Source organism: Phalacrocorax aristotelis, chromosome 6, assembly GCF_949628215.1.
Source record: "Phalacrocorax aristotelis chromosome 6, bGulAri2.1, whole genome shotgun sequence".
NCBI lineage: Eukaryota > Metazoa > Chordata > Aves > Suliformes > Phalacrocoracidae > Phalacrocorax > Phalacrocorax aristotelis.
Window position 1 is genome coordinate 21,308,572 of NC_134281.1, and position 24,416 is coordinate 21,332,987.

A 24,416-nucleotide genomic window follows, 5' to 3' on the forward strand; every position below is an offset into this window, starting at 1 on the left:
GCCATGCCTATGGGATAGGCAGGCATACAGTACTTACAGACGAAGCAGATATTGGCAACCTGTTCTGCTCTCAGAGTGAATTATTCACTTAAACAGAGTAAATACTAGATCCCTGAGGATACCACAATATTTTTCACTCAAACAGCAATTACCTGAACTGTACATATCTAAAATAATTTGCACGGCCATCCTAGTCTGAGGTGTTAGCCAAATACACAGTATTTTTTCTTTAGTTATAACGACTGACAAGTTTGCACGGAAGATTTAAATGTAAATAACAATAACAAAAATATTTAATTATTAGTTTAATATACATTTAAACCTTATTGGAAGGCAGCAGACAATGTCCATTTTTAGATACTACTTTTACAAATTAAAAAAAAAGCCCAAACCCACCAGATATTAAGTAGCCATGGGACACACTAACAGCTCCTACAATTTTCAAACATGACTGTTCATTGTAGGGAAGTGTAATGTCATTTTCAGGAAGAAGGAGCCATGTCTTTGCAGATCCCTCAGACTGCCTTTATTTCTTCCTTAACAAAAGTTGAGAGAAAGATAAGCAAGGGCCTCACAGGCATTCTGTTTCGTACTAATGGCAGGTACAAGTAAGATCACAGAGCCATACTCTTGTGCCAGGTAACACTAGAGGGATGAAGGAGCAGAACAAACTAGATTATTTGTTCAATACAACAGGCTTTTGATCTGATATTTTAACTTCAGTGTGTGTAACAGAAATGCCAGGTGGCACCAGACACATATAGGAGAAATTTATTTTTGGCATGCATATTAAAGGAGAACAGTGATTTAAAGGTGGCCACAAGTAAGGCCAAACATGGATACCACCATAATGCCTCCAGGACTTTTACTCACATATTAGAAGCAGTAATATTATCAGAGAAACTGTTTGCTTACCAGCAACTGCTTTCTGTGTGAACCAAGGCTATGGAATACACATATAACAGATTAATAGATCACCTCAGATCCTTAAAATTAGCAAGCCTTTGAGCCTCACTGTTCGTGCTGAAGTATCTGTTTTAGAGAAGTCTATATATTGATTCATTAACACGGTAAGGTGTTGACCTTTGAAAAAAATACAGAGATGACATAACCTAAGTCATCCAGCTTTAAGGATTTGCTAGAATTCAGCAGACCCACTACATCCAAAGCAGATGCATTAAACGAGAGCTTCACTTGAGCAAAGGCTGGCCAGATACACCTTACTGGCCTACTAGTAGGCAATCTTGTGTCCCAGTTAGGCAGGCCTTCTGGACATGTGTGCCTGAACACTATCAGAAGATGGTCCTCAGATGGCAATCAGAAACATAAGAAGCCACATTTAAATATATAATAAAGTGAATGCTGGCACTTCTGTCTCTAATAAATACACCATCATTTAAATACGTAATGTCTTTTAACTGACATGCATAACCATAAGAAGATTGTATTTGCTATTCTTTTCCCCACTTGTGCGGGAGCAACATTTGTTTAACTCACTCTTTACAAATCAATGCTTTAAGGACAGGTACTGAACCCTGCTGTATCATTTCAGATGCTAGCTCCATTTGCTAAGTATAACTATCTCCATTCTTTTTAAACAGATCCAGATAAAATACAAAAATGTATTATTTCTTCTTTTGACTTTGCAAAGCAAAGCACAGTAGAAACTGGATGACTATTTTAAGAGACGATGTGTTTTCTCAGTATCTTTCCACCACTTACTGGATAACAATTATGGTTAACTCAATGGTTATACCATTCCATGACTATCTGTCTAAACATTCCTCAGAGTACGAATTCCAGCAAACAACAAATTTTTAAAGTCAGAACTCAGAAAACTCCATCTACCAGGTAGATTTGTAATTTCTGAAGCTTAGCAGACTCACCATCTCCTCAAACACTGACACTCTGCAGAACATTTATGTGGGGATGAAGAAAAAGGCTCTGCTGGCATACAAAGGGCTTGTGGTAATGTACCATTATTCCCTCCCCTCCCCTCCCGCTCAGTTCTCATATTCGAATTACTAACTTCACTGCAGCTTCTGCATAGCGGTGCTTGAGGATCATGTTTCAGGATGTAATTAGCCTTACAAAAAAATGAAGGGAGAATGCTTCAGTAATTTTATTTTCCATGCATAAGCTACAGCTTATGGTGAAATCATTGCTGTAAATGGACAAAAGAAACATTTTCCATGCTAAAACTTCAACAAAAAGGTTTGCTTCTTACAGATAACAGGCTATACAGGCAGGAGTGGATTAAGAAAATATGAATTGTGGGAAAAAGTTCTAACTTTGATAAATGCTTTTATGTTAAGTTTATGCTTGCCAAAATGTATTCTCTCTGTAAAATAATAAATCTCCATTAAAAGCATGCAACCTGGAAACTAAATTTCTAAATACATAAAACAGAACTGAATAAAATACATACTTTTGTGTCTTTTGAAAACACTCCGTTTTCCCGTTCCTTATGCAACTGTACATACTGAAAGAGAATTTCCAGCTGTGCCTTGTCAGCCTACGGACCAAACATATTGTGCTGCTTTTCATTTTCCTTAAGTAAGCTTTTTAGTTCTCCAAGTAACAGTGTTAGATGATTCTCTGCACACAGAACAGAACAGCGCTTTGTCCCCAGGGAAAGAAGCTATTTCAGACTTAACTAAGGAATCATCTACCATGTTTCAACCATTCCTACTGTTTTCTCTGTTTGTTTTAAAGATATCACTGTGATTTTGTTTCATTTGCAACTGGAGACTAAATGACACCAGGCAGAATCTGCTGTTAGGTTAGATTACAAGGTAAAATGTTTAAAATTTTAAATTACTGCTTAAAGCATGGTGTTGAATGGCTTAAATGACATATTAACTTTGCAAATATGTATTAAATAATATTAGCTATATTTAGCAATACTGAACATAAATGCTTTTCTAGATAAAGTATGCAATACCAGTTGATCTGCTTTTTTTTTTGGTATGAATGCTTGCCATGCACTTCAAGCTTAAACTAACTGAAAGTGCAATTAGTTTTACTGGTATGGCTAAATGTAACTAATTTCTATGCAATATATTTAAAGAAGAGTATATGAAAAATCTTGGTAAATCACTTTAACCCCTGTGTATCGTGAGAAATAACCTTGACTACTTAGATTGCTTGAATTTAGACGGAATAGAGAAAGATAGATTATTTAATACATTCTGATACTCTGGTATTTCTAAAGGGTAACTACTTCAAAAATTAACTATTTCCATAATAGCAAAATGATAGATACTGAACTTACTGAAGATAAACGTTTTGAAAGTTACAAACTACTGAACATGTTACATGATAGAAGTAAAGTTAATAAATATGCTTACACACACTATGCATGATCTAAACATTTACGGGATTTATGGGTAAAATTAAAAAAGGTATAGCAATGCAGTCATATTGAGAGTATCTGGCAACACAAAGATATAATAGTTGCATTATATTAGGTATCTATACTTTTATTTTGATATGCAATCATTTATTACAGAAGTCTTACAACTTGAATTGGTTGAATTGTCCCCAAATTAAAAGTTGGCTGGCACTATACTAAATATATCTTCCTGATAGATAATCTGAGGATTCCAGCCATGGGCAGTAAAGGCCCAAAGTGTTTAAGGCCTTTTTCTTGCATGACGTTCACGACTGGGGCCTTAAAATGCAAGATACCACTTACTAAATAAGCCAAGGTAAGAAACTTAGAAACACAGCACATGTTTTTCATGCAAGGAACACCATTTGATCGAAAGTAGCAGTGTTAAGCTTTCAGTACTGAAGAGTTAATTAACTTGGTGTGAAAATACAGCATATAAACTCACATATATGAACAGGATTAGTTTATAAAGACATATTATTGGGGGGTTGTTGTCTGTTCGGTTTTGTTTGGTGTGTTTTTTAAAAAATTTGTAGTTATAATGTATTTTATGAAAACAAGTTTCACTTCAGAATAAATGGATTTATTATAGAGTTTTACTCTATATTGAAGTTAATGGCAAAACCCTGAGACATAGTTTGTACAGTAAATGTAATGTAATTCACGCTATATTATTCCTGATTTTTAAAAATACATGCATAGAGAATGGAGAAGTATTTCGGTCATGCCATTATAAGCCTCTGGTCACAGGAAGAAATGGTTAAATATTTCAAAAAGCACAAATGTAACATAGTAGCATGGTAACTACATAGCTACAGCATTATTATAAAGCATACTACAAAAATGTGACCATAATTAAGATGTCACTAACTCAACAGAATGAATACACATGTTCAAGACTTTTCTTTGTATATTCAGTTTTCCCTAAGGGCCCTTTGTGTTTTTCATTCAAACTTGCGGAACAGAAGTTGACTCTGTAATTTTATAGGTAGTCATTACCCTGCAAGTAAGTTAGAAACCAAAAACATTAGGTCATTTGTCCTGCAAGCTGAGGTACTAAGAAACGAGCATGTTCTGAAAAAGAAAAGACATCATCAATGTAGAGTACAAGGTTCTGCATTTATTTGATATGTTAACTAACAGTAATATCTGTAAATAAAAGGCCAGTAGTCTATACAGCATTTTGAAATAACTGATTTCTAATGGGTAGAGAGCAGTAAACTAAAGCCCAGATTAATTTCAGAACTCTGTTATTACATTGTACGTTATGTGAGATGCCTCTCAAATTCCCTTCACATAGAAATAAAAACATTAGCTTAGCTTAACAAAAATTCTGCAAATTAATATAGATAGGCTATAATATTTTAAAATTAAAATAGTTGAACACAGAAACTACAATATTAGAAAGATGTAAAAGCATACTGCTTTAAGCTTATTTACTGCCAACTTCCCATTTAAATTGTGCTGTGGAAAGCATGAAAGACGTTCAATCAACCACATGCCTTCTGTTAAAGAAAAGTTAGGTTACTTGTACCAAAAACTTTACCTATTATATAAATCAGAAAATACTAAGATGCAAAAAAAAAAATAATCTGATTCAGGTGAAAACATAGTTCAAGTTCCTGAAATAACAGTATCCTGTATTTATACAATATAAGTAACTGTAAGACAACTAACTCCAACATGAAAGACTACATACAAAACCAGACTGATGAACATTAAGAAAAAGCATTTTTTAATGCCCTCAAGGCTTTCTTAGGGAAAAACGATGGACATATTCTAAGCCTTGTCTTGGACACAAAGACTAAGCGCTCTAAGTCTCAAGTTCTTCACTAATTCTCAACATAACAAGAATACTAGTGTCTTCAGACTCTATCATCTCAGTAAAAATAGGCCACTGGACAGAAGCGTTTCCTTCTGAAAGAATTGTGCCAACAGAGCTATGACAAAACATTAATAACTTTGGACACGCATAGCCTTATTTTCACACTGGTACAGCCATAGCCGGAGATGCTTTCTGTGCATACTCCTGAATCTGGGCTGCTGTTTTGGAATGCCACCTATTGGTGACAGTAAAAGTAATGGTTCTGTCAGAAGCATAAGAAGGTTCAAGATATATAATAATTCCAAATTTCTTAGAAAGTAAATGCAGAACACAACCCATTATAGATCCACCTTTTTAGACTACCTATGCTTAATAAAAACTTCCACTAGAAAAGCAGATGCGGGATGTCACAAATAGTGCTATTGTGATCAAACTTCCAAAAGGTCTCCTCTGCTGCAGAGCCGAAAAGATTCTGTTAAAGAGGTAGATGGCTAGAAATGGAAGCAAAAGCAACATCTCTTTTCATCTATGGTGAAAAATACCTTGCGCAGAAATGACAAACCAGAAGCATTTGGGGCAATGTATCAGAAATGAATTGCCATTTTTCTGTTACATTGCCATTCCCATGTTCAGAAGTTACAACAACCTGGAAGAAATATTAGCAATCAAAAAAGAGGAAGCTTCCAAGAGGAAGCTTGGTTATATTGACCTACCACGTACTGGTCCACCTGCTTTGAAAAGTGCACCATATGACTGACATCATCCTAAAAGCTCTCTAGGTATCTAATTTACCTCTTTTTTCCCATCCAGGATACTTTCTGAGACTGCAAAACCATGCAGGCTACATCGTTAGTCTATTATTTCCTGCTTGTCTCTCTGTGCATTGATTTTTCTCAAAATGAAACTAATGCACTTCTCAGGAGGCAAAGGAGAAGAATGCACTACAAAGGATTGAGAAGGAACTCCTCAGCAGGGCACAGATCCCCAAGACAGCCAAGGATGAAGCCTCTAGCTCCTGTTGCTGTAGTACCCAGCATACCTCTTATTGATATTGATGACAGTGTTATGGGAGTATTCGACTCTCTCATAGGTTTGGGTGGACATGAATCTAGTTACGATGTTTTACCAGGTAAGAATAAAGCCCCTCTTCTACTTCAAGTCAGCCAATTTTTCTCTTTATTTTAAATGAGACATATAAACTCATGAAAGTTTTATTTTAGCTCTATCTGCAACACATACTGAAATAAAACTCAATTACCTTTTTGCTAAACTACTTTTGATGCCTTTTATAACTTTGTGGTTAGCATATGAAGCTTTTTAATTGTCTATGCTTAATCCTTTGCCAAGTAACAGCGATATTTTCTCCATTTTTTCTACATTCTCATTTCATCTTAACTAATAAAAATTTTGTTGGGATATGTTCATAATTTCAAATGTGTAGAAAGTTTGAAGGCCATTTTGAAGATTGTCTTGCTCAATATATCTCCTGAGGCAATTAGCATTTCGGTGAGGCCCTACTATCAGTAACACCAGTGTTATTTAAAATGGGTTTAAGTTCTTTTTCATTGTTGTGTTTTTGAAAAGCAGCATTCAAACTATGTCTAGATGCGATATTTCAGGAGTAGTTCTTTATTTTGTAAATAAATTAATAACACATGGTAATAGTTGCAATATGAAACAAGACCCTTATGATGGAAACCTTAGCAGAGAAAGAAAAAACCCCACTCATTCAACACAAGATCACTCTTATACTCCATCCATATTGAGAGCCCCGATTTATTTAAAAGTAGTTCAATAGAATGATTTATGCAATACTTGCCTTCTTGGTGATCCAGAAGTTTTCATATTTCTGCACTAGTATGTATTTTATGGTTTTTGAAGGAGCTGTAGGGAAGAGGATTTGATGTCTTAAGAAACAAAGTCCATAATTTTATTTTTACTGAAACCTGACTTTGTAATTGCCACAGGCCTCTATATAGTCTCCTCAGAGAACACAAGACTAGATGGGGATTGAGAACTGATAGTTAAGTGTCCCTTCGATCCTTAGTGCAGTAAAGGAAGAGAGAACTCTTGCTGTAGGATGCTTGTGGTTTTATGTTCAGTGTCACAAATGGGAAATTATGACTCACAAAACAGGAGATTAAGATTCACAAGTCTAAAAATCCAACTTCCATTCTGAAGATAAGAACTTCTGAATACTGCTATTAGGATTTTTCAGTTTTGAAACTCGAGTTATTAACCAATTGTAAATTACTGAGATATTACAACACTTCGTTTCTTTTCATAGAAAGAGGTTCAAGGTTTGAAGAAAAGACACTGGGATGTTGTGAGGAACCAATACAGGGTCGTGTCCACTCTATAGCTAATAAATATAAAGACAGGTATTTCCAGTCCAGCACCAAGAGATCATACGCTGAGTAAAATCATCATATACACTTTTATGACTTTTATGAAAAAAGTAAGAATGCCCTGATGACCACTGCTCTACATAAAACAATAATAATCCAGTTTTATCAGCTAAAAGTTAAGACTCTTAGTGTGTCACACAAGAGACTTGACCGCTAGGTTAATAGGTCTCAACTTAAATGGTAAAATATATTTTATTCACATTTTCTTAACAACTACTATTTGTTCTGAGTCTTTGCTTTCAGAAAGGCTGAACCATTTCAAACAAAATATTTTCAGAGTAAGGGATTTTAATGGGAAAACTAGCAAGACTCTATCATTTCTAGTGTGGACTACAATATTACTCTTACAATACATACTACTAATGTCAAACCTTTAATTTAAAAATATTTGTTAAATTAAACAGAGGAAAATACCACATAAACAGCATACACTTCATGTAAGATATTCCAGTCTCTCTGTCAGAGACCATCAGTCATGCTGAAATAATGCATGGTTCTTCCCCCCTCCCCGCCCCGTTTGTTTCTTTCTATCTGGACTTTCATCCAAAAGCTGAGCTAAAACCACTGAACTCATTTTATTTGGAACTTCATGCTGAATTTACACCATATTTCCAAAGGTTAGAATTCCTGTGCTCATCTGCCAAAGACTTCAACCACAATGTATTTTTTAGTCTAGCTTCTAAAGTTCAAAATTTTTTCAAGTTAATGTCAGATTTGGAAAAAACAGAGCCTATTAAATAATAGAACACTATTATTAATCATGCTTCAGAACAGAAGAAACTGCAATACAAAACGTAATTTTCATTCTCCTAGCTACTTATTTTGCTCTTAGTAGCCTAAAAAACAATTTACACATATCATATGCAGAATGAAAATTAGCAGTTAGAGGTTTAACAGTAACCAGTCATATCTCCTTCCTCCATATAAAAATCATGTGAACCATCTAAATTAAATCAAACAGTTCACCACAACATAAGATAATTGCCAGCTGTTTGTCCTTTACAGACTACAGTCTGCCCGTTAAGCAGTGCAAAATAGGATGCACACTGTTGTACTTCTAATATCTGTTAAACCTCACTTCTCGCTGCCCGTACTGCCCTACTGAGGTTATTCAGTGGCTAGGAAGTTTAAGCAGCATCTCAACAGAGTCTTTGTCTCACAGGGGTTACGTGAATTCCAACATAGTGCCAAATAGCAGTTCTGCAATGCAATAAAAGGGTACTTCTTTACCTTTGAGCATGCATACTTGTCCTGTCTTTTTAAGTAACTCTCATATACATAGAAAACAAGATAATTTGTTAAAGTCAACTGCAGAAGCCAAGGCCTGATAACCCACATCTTTATGCTTATTCAGACAAGACTTGCACCAACTTCAGATATAGGCTAGTGGCTAAAACAGAATAAAGAATTCAAGGAAGCACAGAAGAATTTCCTTCTCAAGCCAGATATGTTCCTCTGGAACAGCTGACATTTTATTGTTTAACGTGAGAAAGTGTAGTGTTCTTTTTGTGTTTCCTTTGGAGATTATTGAAAAGAAACATTGTGGCTTCCTGGCAAACACATAAAAACCAGAAGTCAGAATACAGCAAACTGCTGGATTACAGATACCTGGGTAGAATGACAAGGAACTTAAAGCCAACTAACATCTGGCCTGGGCTAACTCATCTCCTCCTTCAGTTGTCATGGCTTGAGCTGATTAAAGCACAACTTTTTTTGCCTGAAATGATCCATACGTATCCTGGACCTTTGAAAAACCAAGATGCAACTGTTCAAAAAAAGTAATTTCTCCCCTCTTCCATCCTGAGAGTAACTTAAATCAAAAGAACAGTTTCAAATATATAAGGAACGGAGAGGAGCATCCAAACAGGATGATTCTGATAATTAATTTTTATTCTGGAAAACAGGTTCATATCCAATGGCCTTTATGTAGAAAGGCAAAGGAATACCTTTGTTGTGAAGCTAAGAGTAGGACTGCCTTCAAGGACTTTGCAAAATACCTGTTTTTGATTCAAATATTAATTCCAGAGACATTTCAAATGAAATATCTACAGTAGTCTTGTCAGGATATGCAGAGGCTATCCTGAATATTCTTCCCTTTAAAACTGAACAACCAGGCATGGACCAAGGTGGAGTGTGGGAAAACAAACCATGCAAACAACTCTTTCCAAAGACAATTTGTCTATTGCAAATGGAAGTCTCTTGCATGTAAATTCAGTTGAGATAAGATTTTTCCACTACGTTAGACAATCTTCATCTGAAGCAGTAAGTCAAACCAAAGAGGAAAAAAGGAGCAATTTTTTTAATTATTTATACACAGGAAAGTACAAAGTAACCTACAAACGGGTTTTCAGCTTGAAATGAACACTTCAGCAATGCATTCTTACATTAATCAAAAAGAGGAAAAGGAAGGTGTGTAGGGAGTACAGATTCTCACCAGATTCAGAGGTACACTCAAAAATAGGAAAAGATTTGCATGGGATGAAGAATATCAACCTTGGCTTTCCTTCTCTCAAAAGACCAAAAAAAAAAAGTGTCATACTAAAGTGCAACGTTTATCCTGGAGTCTGGATGAGAACTGCCCAGGGAAACATTTGCTGAGGTAGATTCCATCACTGGAAGGAAAGAGAGACTGGGAATAGTTTCATTCCCAAGCCTTTATGCTCTCCAACAACTTGCCTACTGAATATCTGGGTATAGCTTACAAAACAAATCTTTTCTACATTTCTTTCTGAAAATCTCGATTGGTACCCTGGGGAAATCTCAAGTTTTTGTAGCCATGTCTAGAAACTTTGGAGGCGAAATATTTATTAGCACAAGTAGTTCAAGATTGCAACTTTCCTAGCAAAGAGTATTTTTCAGATAAAGCAAGTTACAGGGAAGATGAGACATTTGCCATCTTACCAGTCGTTACAGAATGGACTTCACTTCCATTAAGGCTATGAACAGTCACTGTAAAGTTAATATTGTTACCCTCCTGGTTCCACAGAACCTTAACAAAACTTTCTCATTTAATGCGCAAGATATTAGAAAAGCTGTCTAGTGCACAAGAGAGAAAAGATGGGGCTCTGGAAAAAAATGTTCCCAACTTCTGCATGATTTATTTTAACTCTATTATGATGAAAAAAAACTTTGTTTCTTTCTCAACTGTATCTATGCACAACTTTCATTGAAATCTGTGATTTCTGCTTTCCATTTTTAAAGATGGAGAGGAAAGAGGAACTGCTATGCAAAAGACCCTCAAAAATTCACCATCTAGATTTAATTTCTCCAATTCTAGGAATATCTCTGAACTTGAATAATTCAAGAGTTTTTCCAGAAGACAAAGCTGGTAAGGGTCCTCATCAGCTGGCTAGGAAGAGGGGGAGGGGAAATAAACTATTATGACAACTGCCTGAAAGAGAGGGAGCAGACAATTAGAGGGACAGAGAACTGCACTCAGTTTTCACTGTGAAGCTGTAAACAGGTAACAGCTACATACACATTAATTGTGTGCCTCCCCCTTGACGCCTTCACAGCTGAGAGGCCCAGAACGAAATAGGGACTGGAGACTACTAATAAGTTGAAGAAAATACAGCTATGAAAAATAAGGAATAAGGGTAAGGTACTTTGAATAGGGTGTATTTTAAAAATGGGAACAAAATATGAACGCTTCTTTCTAAAGTTTTAAATAAACACTGTTGGTTTTATTTCAGTTTAAGCTACTTAACTCCCATTTTCTATTTTCTTTTCTTAGGAAAGAAGGGGCACTGCACAGCTAATGGGATGATGATGTATGATAAAGCCGTCTGGTCTCCCAAGCCCTGCATTACCTGTCTCTGTTCAAAAGGAGAAGTGATATGTGATACCACCATGTGCCACCCTCTGAAATGTCCCAAAACTATTATACCTGCAGGAGAATGCTGCCCGATTTGTTCTGATATTGGTACAGTACACCATAATATTTTTACTGTTTTAAAACTACCTTATGCAAAACATAACATAAATGCTATATTTAATGATTACAAGGTACACATTATCCTTTTACAGAGAAAACAAGTCCTGAATTACATGATAAGAGTAGATCTTCATAATTTGTGCTTTAGTTGACTTCAGTTTCTTAGAGTACACTGGCTGATAGATGAGTTTGAGGTAATATTTAAAGAGAAGAATATGTTAAGTATGCAACAGCAAACTTAATTATATTTCTTTTTTTAATTTTATTTTCCCCTTTCTGCTTCTTCCCACCTTACCTTTACAAAATTTTGGTAAATGTACAAAGAATATCTGGTTAGATTTTATATTCTGCTTCCATTTACGAAGGATCAATCAATAACTTCTAGCCATTAATGTATTACACATAGATAATAAACATCATACAGTTTACAGACTGGTAAATCTTTGTTAGGTGTGTAAAAACATGCAGCTATTTGATATAAATTAAGAGAAAGTCAACTCCAACAAGAGGAGCAACAGAACTATAATCTTGCTTCTTCATAAAAATTTTTTTTAAAATTGGTATCTTTAAAAAGAAAAGAAATGGAGGAGATAATGCTGAAGGGTGATTTCCTTTCCCCACTCCCAATGCCCTAAGTCTGCAAAGTACTGAACTTAACCTCCTTTTACTGTAAAAATATTATTTAGCCTCGTGTGTGTGCACATATATAATACACAGAAATGCACTGAGTAGAGACGTGATAGAAATTAACTGTAGAACTAGAAGTCATGTTGACTGAAACAATTAAATTCCTTTTATTTGAATTGCCCTGTTATGAGAGTAAAAACTGCATTTTGGTAATGGAGTTAACACATTTCCCTGGTGAGCTCCCCACATGCAGCCATCTCTACACCTCACAGTCCCTTGCGCAGGAGAACAAGTCTTAGCCTTTTTGAATTTTATTCAGATAACCTTCCTCACAGTCCCAGACACATTCTTTTTCCTTTTTAGACACCTCCACCAACACAAAACCCCCTAATTAATATATTAGTTAGTTCAAAAAGGAAGATAATGAAGGCTATATTAATTTCCCCCTCTTTTTTCTGGAGTTGCAATGAATCATACCTGTCTACAAACTGTTCTGTATGGTTGGTTAATCATTTCCGAAAGTATGCCTCTTCTGTCAAGCAGTAACGTAAGACCATGTTTTCATTCTTTCAAAACATATTCTAAAGGGAATACTATTCTTCTATAGTTACCATATTTTTATTATATGAGGGGAACAATGTTTACTAAATCTTTAGTTTCATATCCTCTTATCAGACAACTTACTTTTTGTTGTTGTTGTCATTGCCTCTGGCTAGCCTCCTCTTTGGATTCAAGTATTATTTCACTGGATGACATAAGTGAGTTGTCTGGTGATTCTCCAGAACCCCATGACCTTGACAACGTCAATGTATTCTCATCAGCACATACTCACGCTGAAAAAGATCAACTGCTTAGAACAGAAGTGGTAGAGATTAAAGAGAAAGAGGATCGTAAAAAGGATGAAAAGAAAAGAAAAAGGAAAGGCAAAAAAAATCAATGGAAGTATAAAGCCTATCACAGAGAAAAGAAACCTATCACAAGAAAGGGAGCTACAGAAGAAGAAATACAATATGAAAGCAAAGATGACGATGGTACTTTCAGAATGCCATCTCATTTCCCAATTCCTGTTCCACCCATAGAAGCTCCTCCTTTGCCATCTGGATGTTCCACCTTGGACACTACAGTAAGCTGTATTAATGCCAAACTTACACAAATACCACTAATCTCAGATCCAGATCTAACAAGTCTAGACCTTACAGGTAAATAATATGTCTACTTTGCATGATTTTTCCCATGAAGTAACCTTATCCACCCTCAAATGCAGTTGTTCCTTATCACAGAAGTGTATTAGAATGAATTTTACAGCTAAGCCTCTAAAGCAATAAATTAAAAATGTTAGATTTGCTTACTAGTGTTTGAATACTAATATTAATATATCTACACACAATTGTAAACAGCACAACTATTTTAATAATATATTTTTCATGTACAATACTACACAATTCAGATGCACGCTATAATTCGTAACAAACTATTTTCTTGAATTCTGTCCTAGGAAACAGTATCACTACTATCTCAGATGAAGCATTCAATGGGATACCTAATTTGGAATGGATTGATCTGAGTAAAAATAATATCACCTCTCCTGGCATAGGTCCACGAGCATTCAAAGTAAGAAAGCCTAACTTTTCTACTATCCTATGACTAATTATTGCTTAAAGGAAAATTTTTCCTGCTTTTCAGTCCTGGCTTTTCAAACCTGGCTATTTCAAGAAATCTCTCTTCATAATCAAGAGTATGTAGAGATTTTTGAATGACAGTCACCAAGTATTAAATGTTAAACAATAAGGGAGATAATATTTTCTATATTCCATTAACAACACCTGGCATACTCAGACTCAACATTTGTAAATGTATGTATCATCTTTCTCAATACATTAGCTCTGTTAAAGCTTATGCTCTTGGATTCCCCCCAAAAATCAACTCAATAGGAGTTCACCTAATCAGCGGTATGCTTACTGTTGACTATCTTTAATGAGAACCTTTCAAGCATAGCTGCTTACTAAAATAGTCCAAGAATCCTTCTATATTCAGTCTTTTTCTTGCAAGGAGAATTTACACGGTAACAGGCTATTCAAGTGCATCCACATATTCCTCACCTGGAGACAGAATAGTCCCATAATAATTTTTTATGCAAGCAAGTATGTACAGGTTGTAATTCAAGTGTGGAAGTAAGGCATCAAAGCCTTGCTTTTTCAGGCAAGGTGAATACAAAAAGTATATGAACAAAAAATCCAATTATCACAGTATGCTTTTAATTCTGTTTCCTGCCCCATGCAATCAGTCTTCTTGTAGGACTCTCAGTATATTGCTTATATAACATGAACAGCTTTGGCTGATTTCAAAGGGCTTCAGTTCCTACAGCTCCTATGAAATCAAAGTGGATGGAAAAAACAGACCAAGAAGGTGTCTCATGAAATAAATTTTAGTGAGGCTTTTATCACACCAGGCAGTTGATACAAAACTGGAGGAAAGCAGGCTTCAGTGGATCCACTGCTAAAACAGTTCCACCTTTTTAAGAAATGCTCACTACTGCATGATTACTGATGCATGTTTATCAAAATTAAGTTATGATAATTTTTCATACCAATTTATTAGGCTGGCTGAAGTAATAAAAATCCTAATCATTGAAGAAGTTGCTGCTGTTATGCTTGAGCAAAGTAAATTTGCTGACCTACAGAAAACCATCAATGTGCTCACAAATGAAAAGTATGAATGCGTAATCTATAAATGCATGTACTTTGAACTCCTAAATACTGCAGTTGTGTAGTAAGATAATACTTACCTGACTTAAAGACAGTAGCAGTAATATAAATAGTTATGACTGGATATCTGCAGGATGGCTATGTGGAAAGTTAATGTGCTCAATCAAGCTGTTCCAGCTACACATTAAATTAACTGGAACCTTTGTTAATATTTAGCATAAAGAACCCAATTAATTAGACTGACAGGAGAAAAACTTTTTTTTTTTTTAATCAAAACACTGGCTACTAGTGCACTGCTGCTGAAAGTCTTCAAAAAGCGTGTGTTTAAGAAAACACTAACTATGACTACATAAGATGTTTAACCATATATTTTACACCTTGATAATCTAAGTTCTCTTCTTCATCTCTATGATTAAGATCCTGAAAAAGCTAAAACGTTTGTATTTGGATGGAAATAAGCTGGTACATATACCCTCTGAATTGCCATCAACTTTAGAAGAAATAAAAATAAATGACAACCGCCTTCATGCCATTGATGAAGATGGCTTACAAGGTACTTAGAAAACTAATATCATTCATACGAAGATTAAAATAAATTTGAAAAGCAGAATGTTTGACCAAATGCATCTGGTTTGATATAAACAGAAAAATAATTGCTAGCTTTTGAGTGCCATGTTTTCAAAAGGCAATGAAAACTGAAATATTTGCATGATGAATTTTTTTAAAACTACATTTTCCCTTCTTATGCAACTGTTACTCTCCCAAATAAGCTTATATTTAAAGCTACTAAGTAGAGGTGGATTTAAAGTATGTTAAAGATTAGTTTAAAATCATTAAACTCCACTATTAGGAGGAAGCATACAAAGATTCTGTAAAAAAAAAAAAAAATTTGGCTTATTTGTGAATGAGGAACTTATTATTATGAAATAGTATTTCCTGATTAACTTTGATTAATACTGGTTTCTTCTGTGACCTGCATTTGGATGGCTGAGGAGCAGGAACAGTAAAATCCATGAAGGGTTCTCAACACAGTACAGTAGGTGGTTGAAAGGAGTAGAGCAGGGAAGGGGAGATATGACCCCAAAAAAAGAGTAACATACCCATTATCATATCAGTGATGGGAGACCCATGGAGGTCACTGGGCAACTGCACAAAGGTCAGCACCCACATAGTATTCCAAACATCATTTGCACATAAACATGAAGGAATAAGGCCTAAATGGTAGCACTACCCACAAGTCTTACAGCTGCTGCCTTTTCCATTGTAAGTGAGAGAGAAAGCTATAAATAAAGCTCTGGTCAATCTCTAAAGTTCTACAAACTAATAAAGAATATAGTTCTATGGTTATGAGGTAATAAACGAAAATCCTTTCACTACATTTATTCATTGCTGTGAACTGATCTGAGTAATGTTTAAGACAGTTAAATTTTAAACATGCATTTTAACAAGAAATGAGATGGCATTAACTAACAGAAATTCCATCACTTTCTCCCCAGATTTAGAGAACTTGGTCACCCTGGAATTAGAAGGAAATAAACTTAGTGAAGCGAATGTCAGTCCTTTGGCTTTTAATCCTTTGAAAAGTCTCTCGTATTTGCGACTGGGAAGAAATAAATTTAGAATTATCCCACAAGGTCTTCCTGCCACTCTTGAGGTAAAAACAAAACAAAACAACTGAAAAAAGAAAAACAAAACAAAAACCCAAAACCAACCCACACCCAAATCAACCAACAAAAACTGAAAACCCAAAGAACCAAGAAAGCTTCATTTTTTCAGATATTTTAAGACTTTTTTTTTCTATTTACTGCCTTACTATCATCTGGTAGAGATAAATTTAAATTTTATAAATTTGTTTCTAGATATGCTAGTAATTTTTATTCTTAAATAGTTATTTCTAGAAATTTACTTATATACCAGCTCCATCCCAAAAGATATCTTTTAAGTCTGAATTTATCTAGTACTGTCTCACAAGACAGGATAGCCTGCAACTTGTCTATTCAGTTACACATCATTCACATAATACTCCTAATACAGATGTCTTAGTGCAAAAATATTGTGAACTTTGAGATACCGCACAAAGTAAAGTTCACAAGACAGCAACAAGAATAATGAGAAATCTAGAAAATCTATTTTATAAGGAAAGATTAAAGGAAGCAAGATTGTCTAGTCTGAAAGAGAGAGATGCCAATATCTAACCATACCTTTCCTCTTCTGGCTTTCTAGATCTCAACTTCCCTTGTTTTCCAAACCTTTGCTGAATTCCACCTTATTTAGGGTGGGAGGCAGTGTTTCAACGGGAGGTTTATTTATCCTCCCTGAACAGTTTCCTCATTCCTTGATTTTTAATCAAGAAATTTCTTCTTTTGGTAGTCCCTCATCCCATTCCTCTGCCCAGAATTTGAAAGTGATTTGTTGCAGTGGTTTGTTTGTTTTTGGTTTTTTTGTTTGTGGTTTTTTTTGGGTTTGGTTGGGGGGGGGGTGGGCGGGTGTGGTTTTTTTTGTTTGTTTGGGTTTTTTTTAAGGAATGCTATCTGGAAGGTATTTTTTCTGTCTAGTTTCATTCTCTGCTTACCTCAGTCTTTACTTCAAAGATATTCCTTACTACCTATTGATTCTATGTTTCCTCTTGCTCTTTTTCATTTCAGTGTCCTCATATTTCTTTCCTTTTACCCTTGGGATATTCTGTAATCTAAAACGCTGGGGCGGGGTTGGGGGGAAAGGAAAACCAAATCTAGCAAAACCAACAATATATTTTCTATAACATTATCTTGTTCTGCAGCTACTGCCTTCAACTTTACTTCAGCCTAGTGTTCTCCACTAGCCATTCACTCCTACATTATATATATATATATTTTTTTTTCCTTATTTCATTCCTACTTGATGAAACAGTGAACATCTGGCAAGTGTTCTACACTGCTTCATATGATTTGGGAATATTTGCTTTTAAACCAACACCTAATAAATTCACAAACAATGACTTTCAGGCTACAAAGTTGCTTTTCTCTTTTCCCAAAGCCTTCCTCTAAGGCCCTAAATTCTATTCTGGGTTCTACAGAAGTTTTAGTCATTGCTCCATTATTATTTCACGTCGTATTTATCCTACATTACAAGCCATTATGAGGAACTTAGGCTCTGTAAAACACACAGTTGTGATACATTGCAGACTCAAAACATTAAGCTTTGTAAAACATTAACATCTTATATTCCTACAAATTTGAGTTTCAAAGCTCACAGGCACCAGCAAAAAATATTAAGAAAGCAAGACACTTAATATTTTTCTCACTAAGAGCTTTCCAAAACAAACAAACAAAAAACCCAACAACTTCTTGTCATTCTCATCACGCTCGCATTATAAACTTTTACACCATACAACTTCAGGCGAGACAAGAGATACAATTGTTTTTCTGTTTCAACTTTCAAAGCAATCTGTATTCTCACAAATGAGAAAACAAAACAATTGCTTGGGAAAGTTGTGTTTCTAAAAGTCACACTACAGCCACAAACTGACTCAGATTCAGATTCAGAAATTAACAGATATATCAGGTAATATGGAGGAGAGGTAATAGCTACATTTTAAATTTACAATGGAAAAGAACAGCATATTTTGGTTTCACCAATTTTCTTTCCAAATGCACTTACAGGAGATATACCTTGAAAATAATCAAATTGAAGAAGTGTCAGAAATTTGCTTTAACCATACCAGAAACATAAATGTCATTGTGCTAAAGCACAACAAATTAGAAGAGCACAGAATAGCACCTTTGGCTTGGATAAACCAAGAGTAAGTATGAATCAGATACAATATAATTATTTTATTTTTCTCTGTTGAGTCAGATAATGAAATAAATATTTGCACTTCATTACTTTTAACTTGAAATTGTAGTAATCTTTTGATTTGCTTGTTTTCCTTTGCTAACTTGTTAATTTCCTTTGCTTAAATTGTACAGTCTGGGACGTATCTGGAGTCAGCTTTAAAACACAAACATCTTATACCTCAAATTTGTACCATAGTGACATAAAAGTCTAAATATTTTTCTGATCATCCAACAAAAAAAGAATATTAATTATCAATAATTCTCCATACAATTATACAATAATTTGGCATTAATATATTGTTATCTCACAGGTAATTAAAAAATAAATTAATATTGTCCTGGCCTTATTAGACTAAAAATTATAGACACAAAGGAGATGAAGGGAAGGACTGTGCAGCCACATTGTGTCTGAGTATAATATAAACAGAGCAAGCAATGTGAATGAAGAAGCATAAGATGACACTGCTTTTGATTCTTCTGTTAAATGATTTACTAAGATATGTAGGGTACCTTGCCATAACCTGTCAGCTGCAGTCCTATCAATTGTTTTTGGATTTGTAAACAGCTTAATCTGAAAACAACCACACTGTTACTAACAGCTTCTCTGATCTCTGGAGGTGAATCATGTCTGAATGATTTAAAAGGAGCCATTCACAAAACAATTCCATTTCAAATGGGCTTTAGAACAAAATTTTAAAATCCATGTCAATGGGATAACTGCTAAAGTCCCAAGCTCATTATGTGCTCTCCAGTGTAACTCGTTACTGCAATTCTGCAATGCTTGCCAATCACAAATTAGTCCCCTGTGTTTCCCCTGTCCAACTTTATCTCTGTACTCATAACTGTAGATTTCTTCCCATCAACAGAACAATTGAGCTTGATTCATAGTTAATGACTTAAATTCTTTCTATTCCCATGCATGACCATGTTCCATAAAACACATTCTGTTCCATTAACAGAAACAAATTTCCCTTTGAAATTTAATTTCCTTTTAATCACATTAAGCACTATTTTGTCATGAAAATAGCATTAACAATGCAGTATGCTATAGTGGTTTTATACTTTTTTTTTCCCCTCCTTTAATGCAGGAACTTGGAATCGATTGACCTCTCTTATAATAAGTTATATCATGTTCCCTCCTATCTGCCAAAATCTTTACTACATCTGATACTTGTAGGAAATCAGATTGAAAGAATTCCAGGATATGTCTTTGGTCACATGAAGCCAGGGCTGGAGTATCTCTACCTGTCCTTTAACAAACTTACTGATGATGGAATAGATCCAGTATCATTTTTTGGAGCATATCACTCTCTGAGAGAGTTGTTTTTGGATCACAATGAATTAAAGTCTGTACCATTTGGAATTGATGAAATGAGAAAATTACATTTTCTAAGACTGAACAATAATAAGATAAGGTAATTTCCAAGCTCTTTGTTACATTAATGGTGTTAAAATAATTATCACAAGACATGCTTTGTTTTAAGAACTTTTTCCTTATAAGTAAATACTTTTTATAAAAATTCTGAAGGAGGAGCTAAATTCTGGGCTTTCTACAGCAGTATTTCTGCATATGATAAGAGAAAAGTGAGAATTCACCCTTCCTTATAGTTCTTGAAAATGCTTACACAGATGCTGAGCAACAGTTCTCTCCAGGAAACTTATGTACTACTGCTTGGGCCACACGTCCACCAGGGCAGCTACAATTTGTTAGGCACAGCAAAGTACCAGCTTTTTCTGCTCTTGGACCAGAGTTCAAACTGGTCACAAAAGAACTGGAAGGAGTCCTCGCCTCCTGATGTCCACTGAAAGTGGACTTTCAGAAGGTTTCAGCCAGCCCCAGTTGTGAAGTTAGGCATGCTCTTTAGTTCCTCTGTAATGTTACAAAGCAAAGGAAGGACAGGCAGAGGATCTTACCTGTGTTACACAGAAAGTTTTCATTCAGCAACATGTGGCAATACTTTCCTCAGGAAAACTAAGTATATGATATAAATGAGAAAACAATGCAAGGAGAGAATTTTAAAAAGAATGACTTGTGAAAGTCCTCAATAAATACATTGCTGAGAAAATTTAACGTACTGCTTAAGTTAACATTTTCAAATCTCTAAATAAGCAGCATCTCTAAAATAAATTATGGAGTTATGAGTTATCTTGAATAATTAAAATATAATTCCTCCCACAATGTCACAGGACCATCCCTCCAGAACGCATCTGCAGGCCTCATATCAATGATGATGATAATCATGACAATAGCGAAGAGGAGGAAAATGAAGAGTCGCGTTTAGAACACGTTCATCTTGAAAACAACTATATCAATACAAGACAGCTATCACCACATGCATTTTCATGCATAAGATCCTACTGCAGTGTTGTTCTTAAACCACAGAAGACCAAATGAACACCCAACTTTTGCACTGCAACTCCTATCTCTAGAAGCACAGCTTTATTTATTCTCTGCTACTAACAGGCCTGCTTATTTCTGATTTAAATCCTTCTTACTACTATAAATAAGAAACAGTATATTATATACTGAGGTAAGGTAATAGCATGTTTCTTAATAAAATTTCATTACAAAAACATTAGATGTAAAAATAGAAGCTCAGGATCATGTAATATTTTTACTTAAACACAATAGATCAAACTGTGCCCCCAGATATACCCTCTGTAAGATCATATTTTAGAAAAGAATATAACTAAACCCTCAACTTGGTCCTGACTTACTTGATTAAATTAATTTAAAACATTTAAAATGGTACCATCATCTTTAAAAATTATACGAATTAAAGTCCTTGAGCTATGAACATTCTAGCAGTACGAGAATCAAATTTCTTAAATCATACATGGTACTGGATTTTCTACCAAACATTTTGCAGTGATAAATTATCCTCCAACCAAAATTTCAAGCAAAATGTTGAATTGTTTGTTTCAGATTACCCTGAAAACTTCCCATATTCAAATAAAAAGTCTGATGAGTTAGAGCAATTAATTTCTATGTGGATACATTTTTCTTTCTTAAACAAAAGTTTATTTGAATTTTAACTTTTTTTTAAACCCAGAGAGTAGTAGGTCCCGTTCATTTGTACAATAGTTAGCTTGCTAGCTTTTTATACTGTATAGGAACAGGATCATGTTGCCCAATTAGGGGCCTAATTAGACTTCCTTGAAACTTTAAAATATTCAGTTAGTGGTTATTTGAAAGCTTCTAGGTAATCATAAATCACAACTTCAGAGACAATGTTGATAAAGCAGTTTCAGTAAGACATTTGATATGAATGTCTGCTTAGGTACACAATAGTAAACATTTACAAATAGATCTGTTTCCCTAGAAAGGAGCTCAGTCTCTTGAAGATTTTTATAATGTCTGAGTTCAAAGAAAAGAAGCATTTTTAATAGTCCACTCCAGATTTTAATATAATATTCTTTCTCTAAAGTGATCAAAAAATTTGATAAAAAGTAGTTAATATTTTTCTTTTTAAAGAACAATTAAAAAAAATCAAAGCAATTCTAACATCTTTCACATTTATTGAATTCTATATCCCTTTCTTATAAGAGTAAGCTGGCGGTAGGAAATTATTACAGATCACTGGCAAGTAATTATTCTTCATGCAGTCACTCTCCACTTTCTCCTGGGCTATTCTGCGAGTCATAAAACAATCTGTACTCTGTTTTCTTCAGTACTATAGGTATGCTGTCTAATAATTCCTTCTTCATACTGAATTGGAACAAAGGATTAAATGGCTTAAAACAGGGATTGACTTTTTAAAGCACATTAAAAGCTGTAAACAACTGCACATCACAGAACCTTCTATGGACACATATTAACTAATTAACTGTAATTTTACTGCCCTCACTCCGGAAGTGAAGATTTCACTATGCATTTCCCACACACCCCAATCTACAGTCAACAGACATGTCATATAATCAGCATAAGCATACTGTTCGCACAACATTTAACGTCTCCAAACATTTTTTTTTAGCATAATAGACAGCATATATGAACACCTGAGTTTTGTTTTCTCTGAAGCTATACAATCATGATAAAACAAAAATCACACTGTTCTATCTCAAAGTTCTCTCTTACTCAGATAAATTATTACCTGCAAGGCATGACGGTACTTCATCTGCAGTGAGCCAAAACATAATGAATTTCCTGTAAGAAACAATCCTAAAGATATGTGGATTTCTGTACAAAGATTGCTTTGGATATTTTGTTTGGTCAAGTATGGTCAGATGTCATACCTTAGTGATTTGCTAAGTTTGGTAAACAACGGTGACATCAACAGGCTGAATTTTTACATAAAATGTTCTGGTTTGGGTGCTTTGATTTCATTGCTTCTGCACTATCAACATTCAATTCCTTCCTTCCTTTTGACTTTGGCTAATACTTTGGCTAATATTTCTTTGTCAAACACCATTAAGTTCCCAAACTACTGTTTTAAGAGACTAAAAAACCCCTAAATTATTAAAATGAATACTTTCAGTTCTATTGCTAAATAACTTCAGACTTTGCAACACTGCTGAGCAGTTCTTTCAGAAGCTTTACTAAGCATTTTGAATACACAGATTGACCCAAGGAGGGATTTCCAGATAAACAAGCTGCTGTATTACACCATTTTATGCATTCTTACAATAAATTTAAGCAAACACCATGGATTGTTATAATTATTTTCATTCAAATAGAATACTTTTCTAATCAAAACATTCAGACTACCCACTAGAAGATCTCCACTGGATTTGCATGTGATAACACTGCTAAAATACAGACGACTAAAGATTTATTGCAATCATTAATATATTTTTTCTCCAATATGCACTTTTTCACACTTAAGATATCATAAAAGTTACTTTTATGCAAGTAATTTGTCTAAGATTTTTCCCTTGGTCGTTTAATACAATGAGTATCAAGCTTGCCTAGAAGTATGCTGTGATAAGTTGTTCCTACAAGAAGCATTCAATAACATAACATGACCTAAAGTAAGGTTATGGTTCAAATATAACGCCACAGTAGTGAGACAGAGAGACGGAAGGAAAACCGTTTTGGAATTGGAACACAACAGTAGCAGAGGCAGAAGACCAAGAAGGAGAAAGAAGCCAAGGGATTGAAGGGTACACAACAAATGGATGCTTACTCAATATACATTGGCAATTGAACTTGGATAACATTTCCATATGTCAAATGCAAGCAGTTTAAGACTGTTTACTCTTCAAAATTACCAACTACATTGGAAGCAAAATGGGCTTGATTATGAAAAATCTCACTACTTTTTAACAGTGACCCTCAAAGGATTTTATAAAAAAAGTAATTGGGATTATCACCGTTTTACAGCTTGTGACAGTAGGACATAGAAAAGTGACCTGACCATTCTTGGTCAAGACAAATATGGGAACAAATTCAGAATCTTTGGCCACCAGTAGGACAAAAATATGCAATGACAGCTCAACACAAACGCCCTACAGTTACTGTTTATTCTCTGAAATACATTTGAGCAAATAATTTTTGCAGACCTGCATTGGAAATTAGTATGCTTCGAGAAGACAGTTAGATTGAGAAGGGAATATAGTTCTCTTGAATTATTATCAGACTCAGAAGTCTTATAAAATAGTTTGGACCAAAGCATGTAATAGCCATTAGATATTCTTGTGGAAGTGAACCTTGGTCATACTGGTCCTTCGAAAATTTCTGTGTCTTACAGAAGTAGGCACCACCTGAT

At 34.7% G+C, this 24,416-nt stretch overlaps 2 protein-coding genes across 13 annotated transcripts in view; one reads left to right on the top strand and one right to left on the bottom strand.

Moving 5' to 3' along the window:
- The window catches only part of CENPP (centromere protein P), a 173,062-nt gene that overhangs the window by 43,401 nt on the left and 105,245 nt on the right, over nucleotides 1-24,416 (bottom strand). The gene's annotated exons all lie outside the window — the stretch shown is intronic.
- On the top strand, nucleotides 1,793-23,556 carry ECM2 (extracellular matrix protein 2). Its single transcript, XM_075096554.1, has 11 exons — nucleotides 1,793-1,968; nucleotides 2,716-2,795; nucleotides 6,030-6,348; nucleotides 11,361-11,549; nucleotides 12,905-13,387; nucleotides 13,684-13,799; nucleotides 15,311-15,446; nucleotides 16,390-16,547; nucleotides 18,535-18,674; nucleotides 19,797-20,123; nucleotides 20,896-23,556. The coding sequence occupies exons 3-11, from the start codon at nucleotides 6,054-6,056 to the stop codon at nucleotides 21,101-21,103; spliced, it is 2,052 nt and encodes a 683-aa protein (XP_074952655.1). The 5' UTR covers nucleotides 1,793-1,968; nucleotides 2,716-2,795; nucleotides 6,030-6,053; the 3' UTR covers nucleotides 21,104-23,556.

Coding starts and splice junctions, on each gene's coding strand:
- ECM2 (XM_075096554.1), top strand. CDS start 6,054: ATGCAGGCTACATCGTTAGTCTATTATTTCCTGCTTGTCTCTCTGTGC. Junction 6,349..11,360: donor TAGTTACGATGTTTTACCAG/GTAAGAATAAAG, acceptor TTCTTTTCTTAG/GAAAGAAGGGGCACTGCACA. Junction 20,124..20,895: donor CTGAACAATAATAAGATAAG/GTAATTTCCAAG, acceptor ACAATGTCACAG/GACCATCCCTCCAGAACGCA.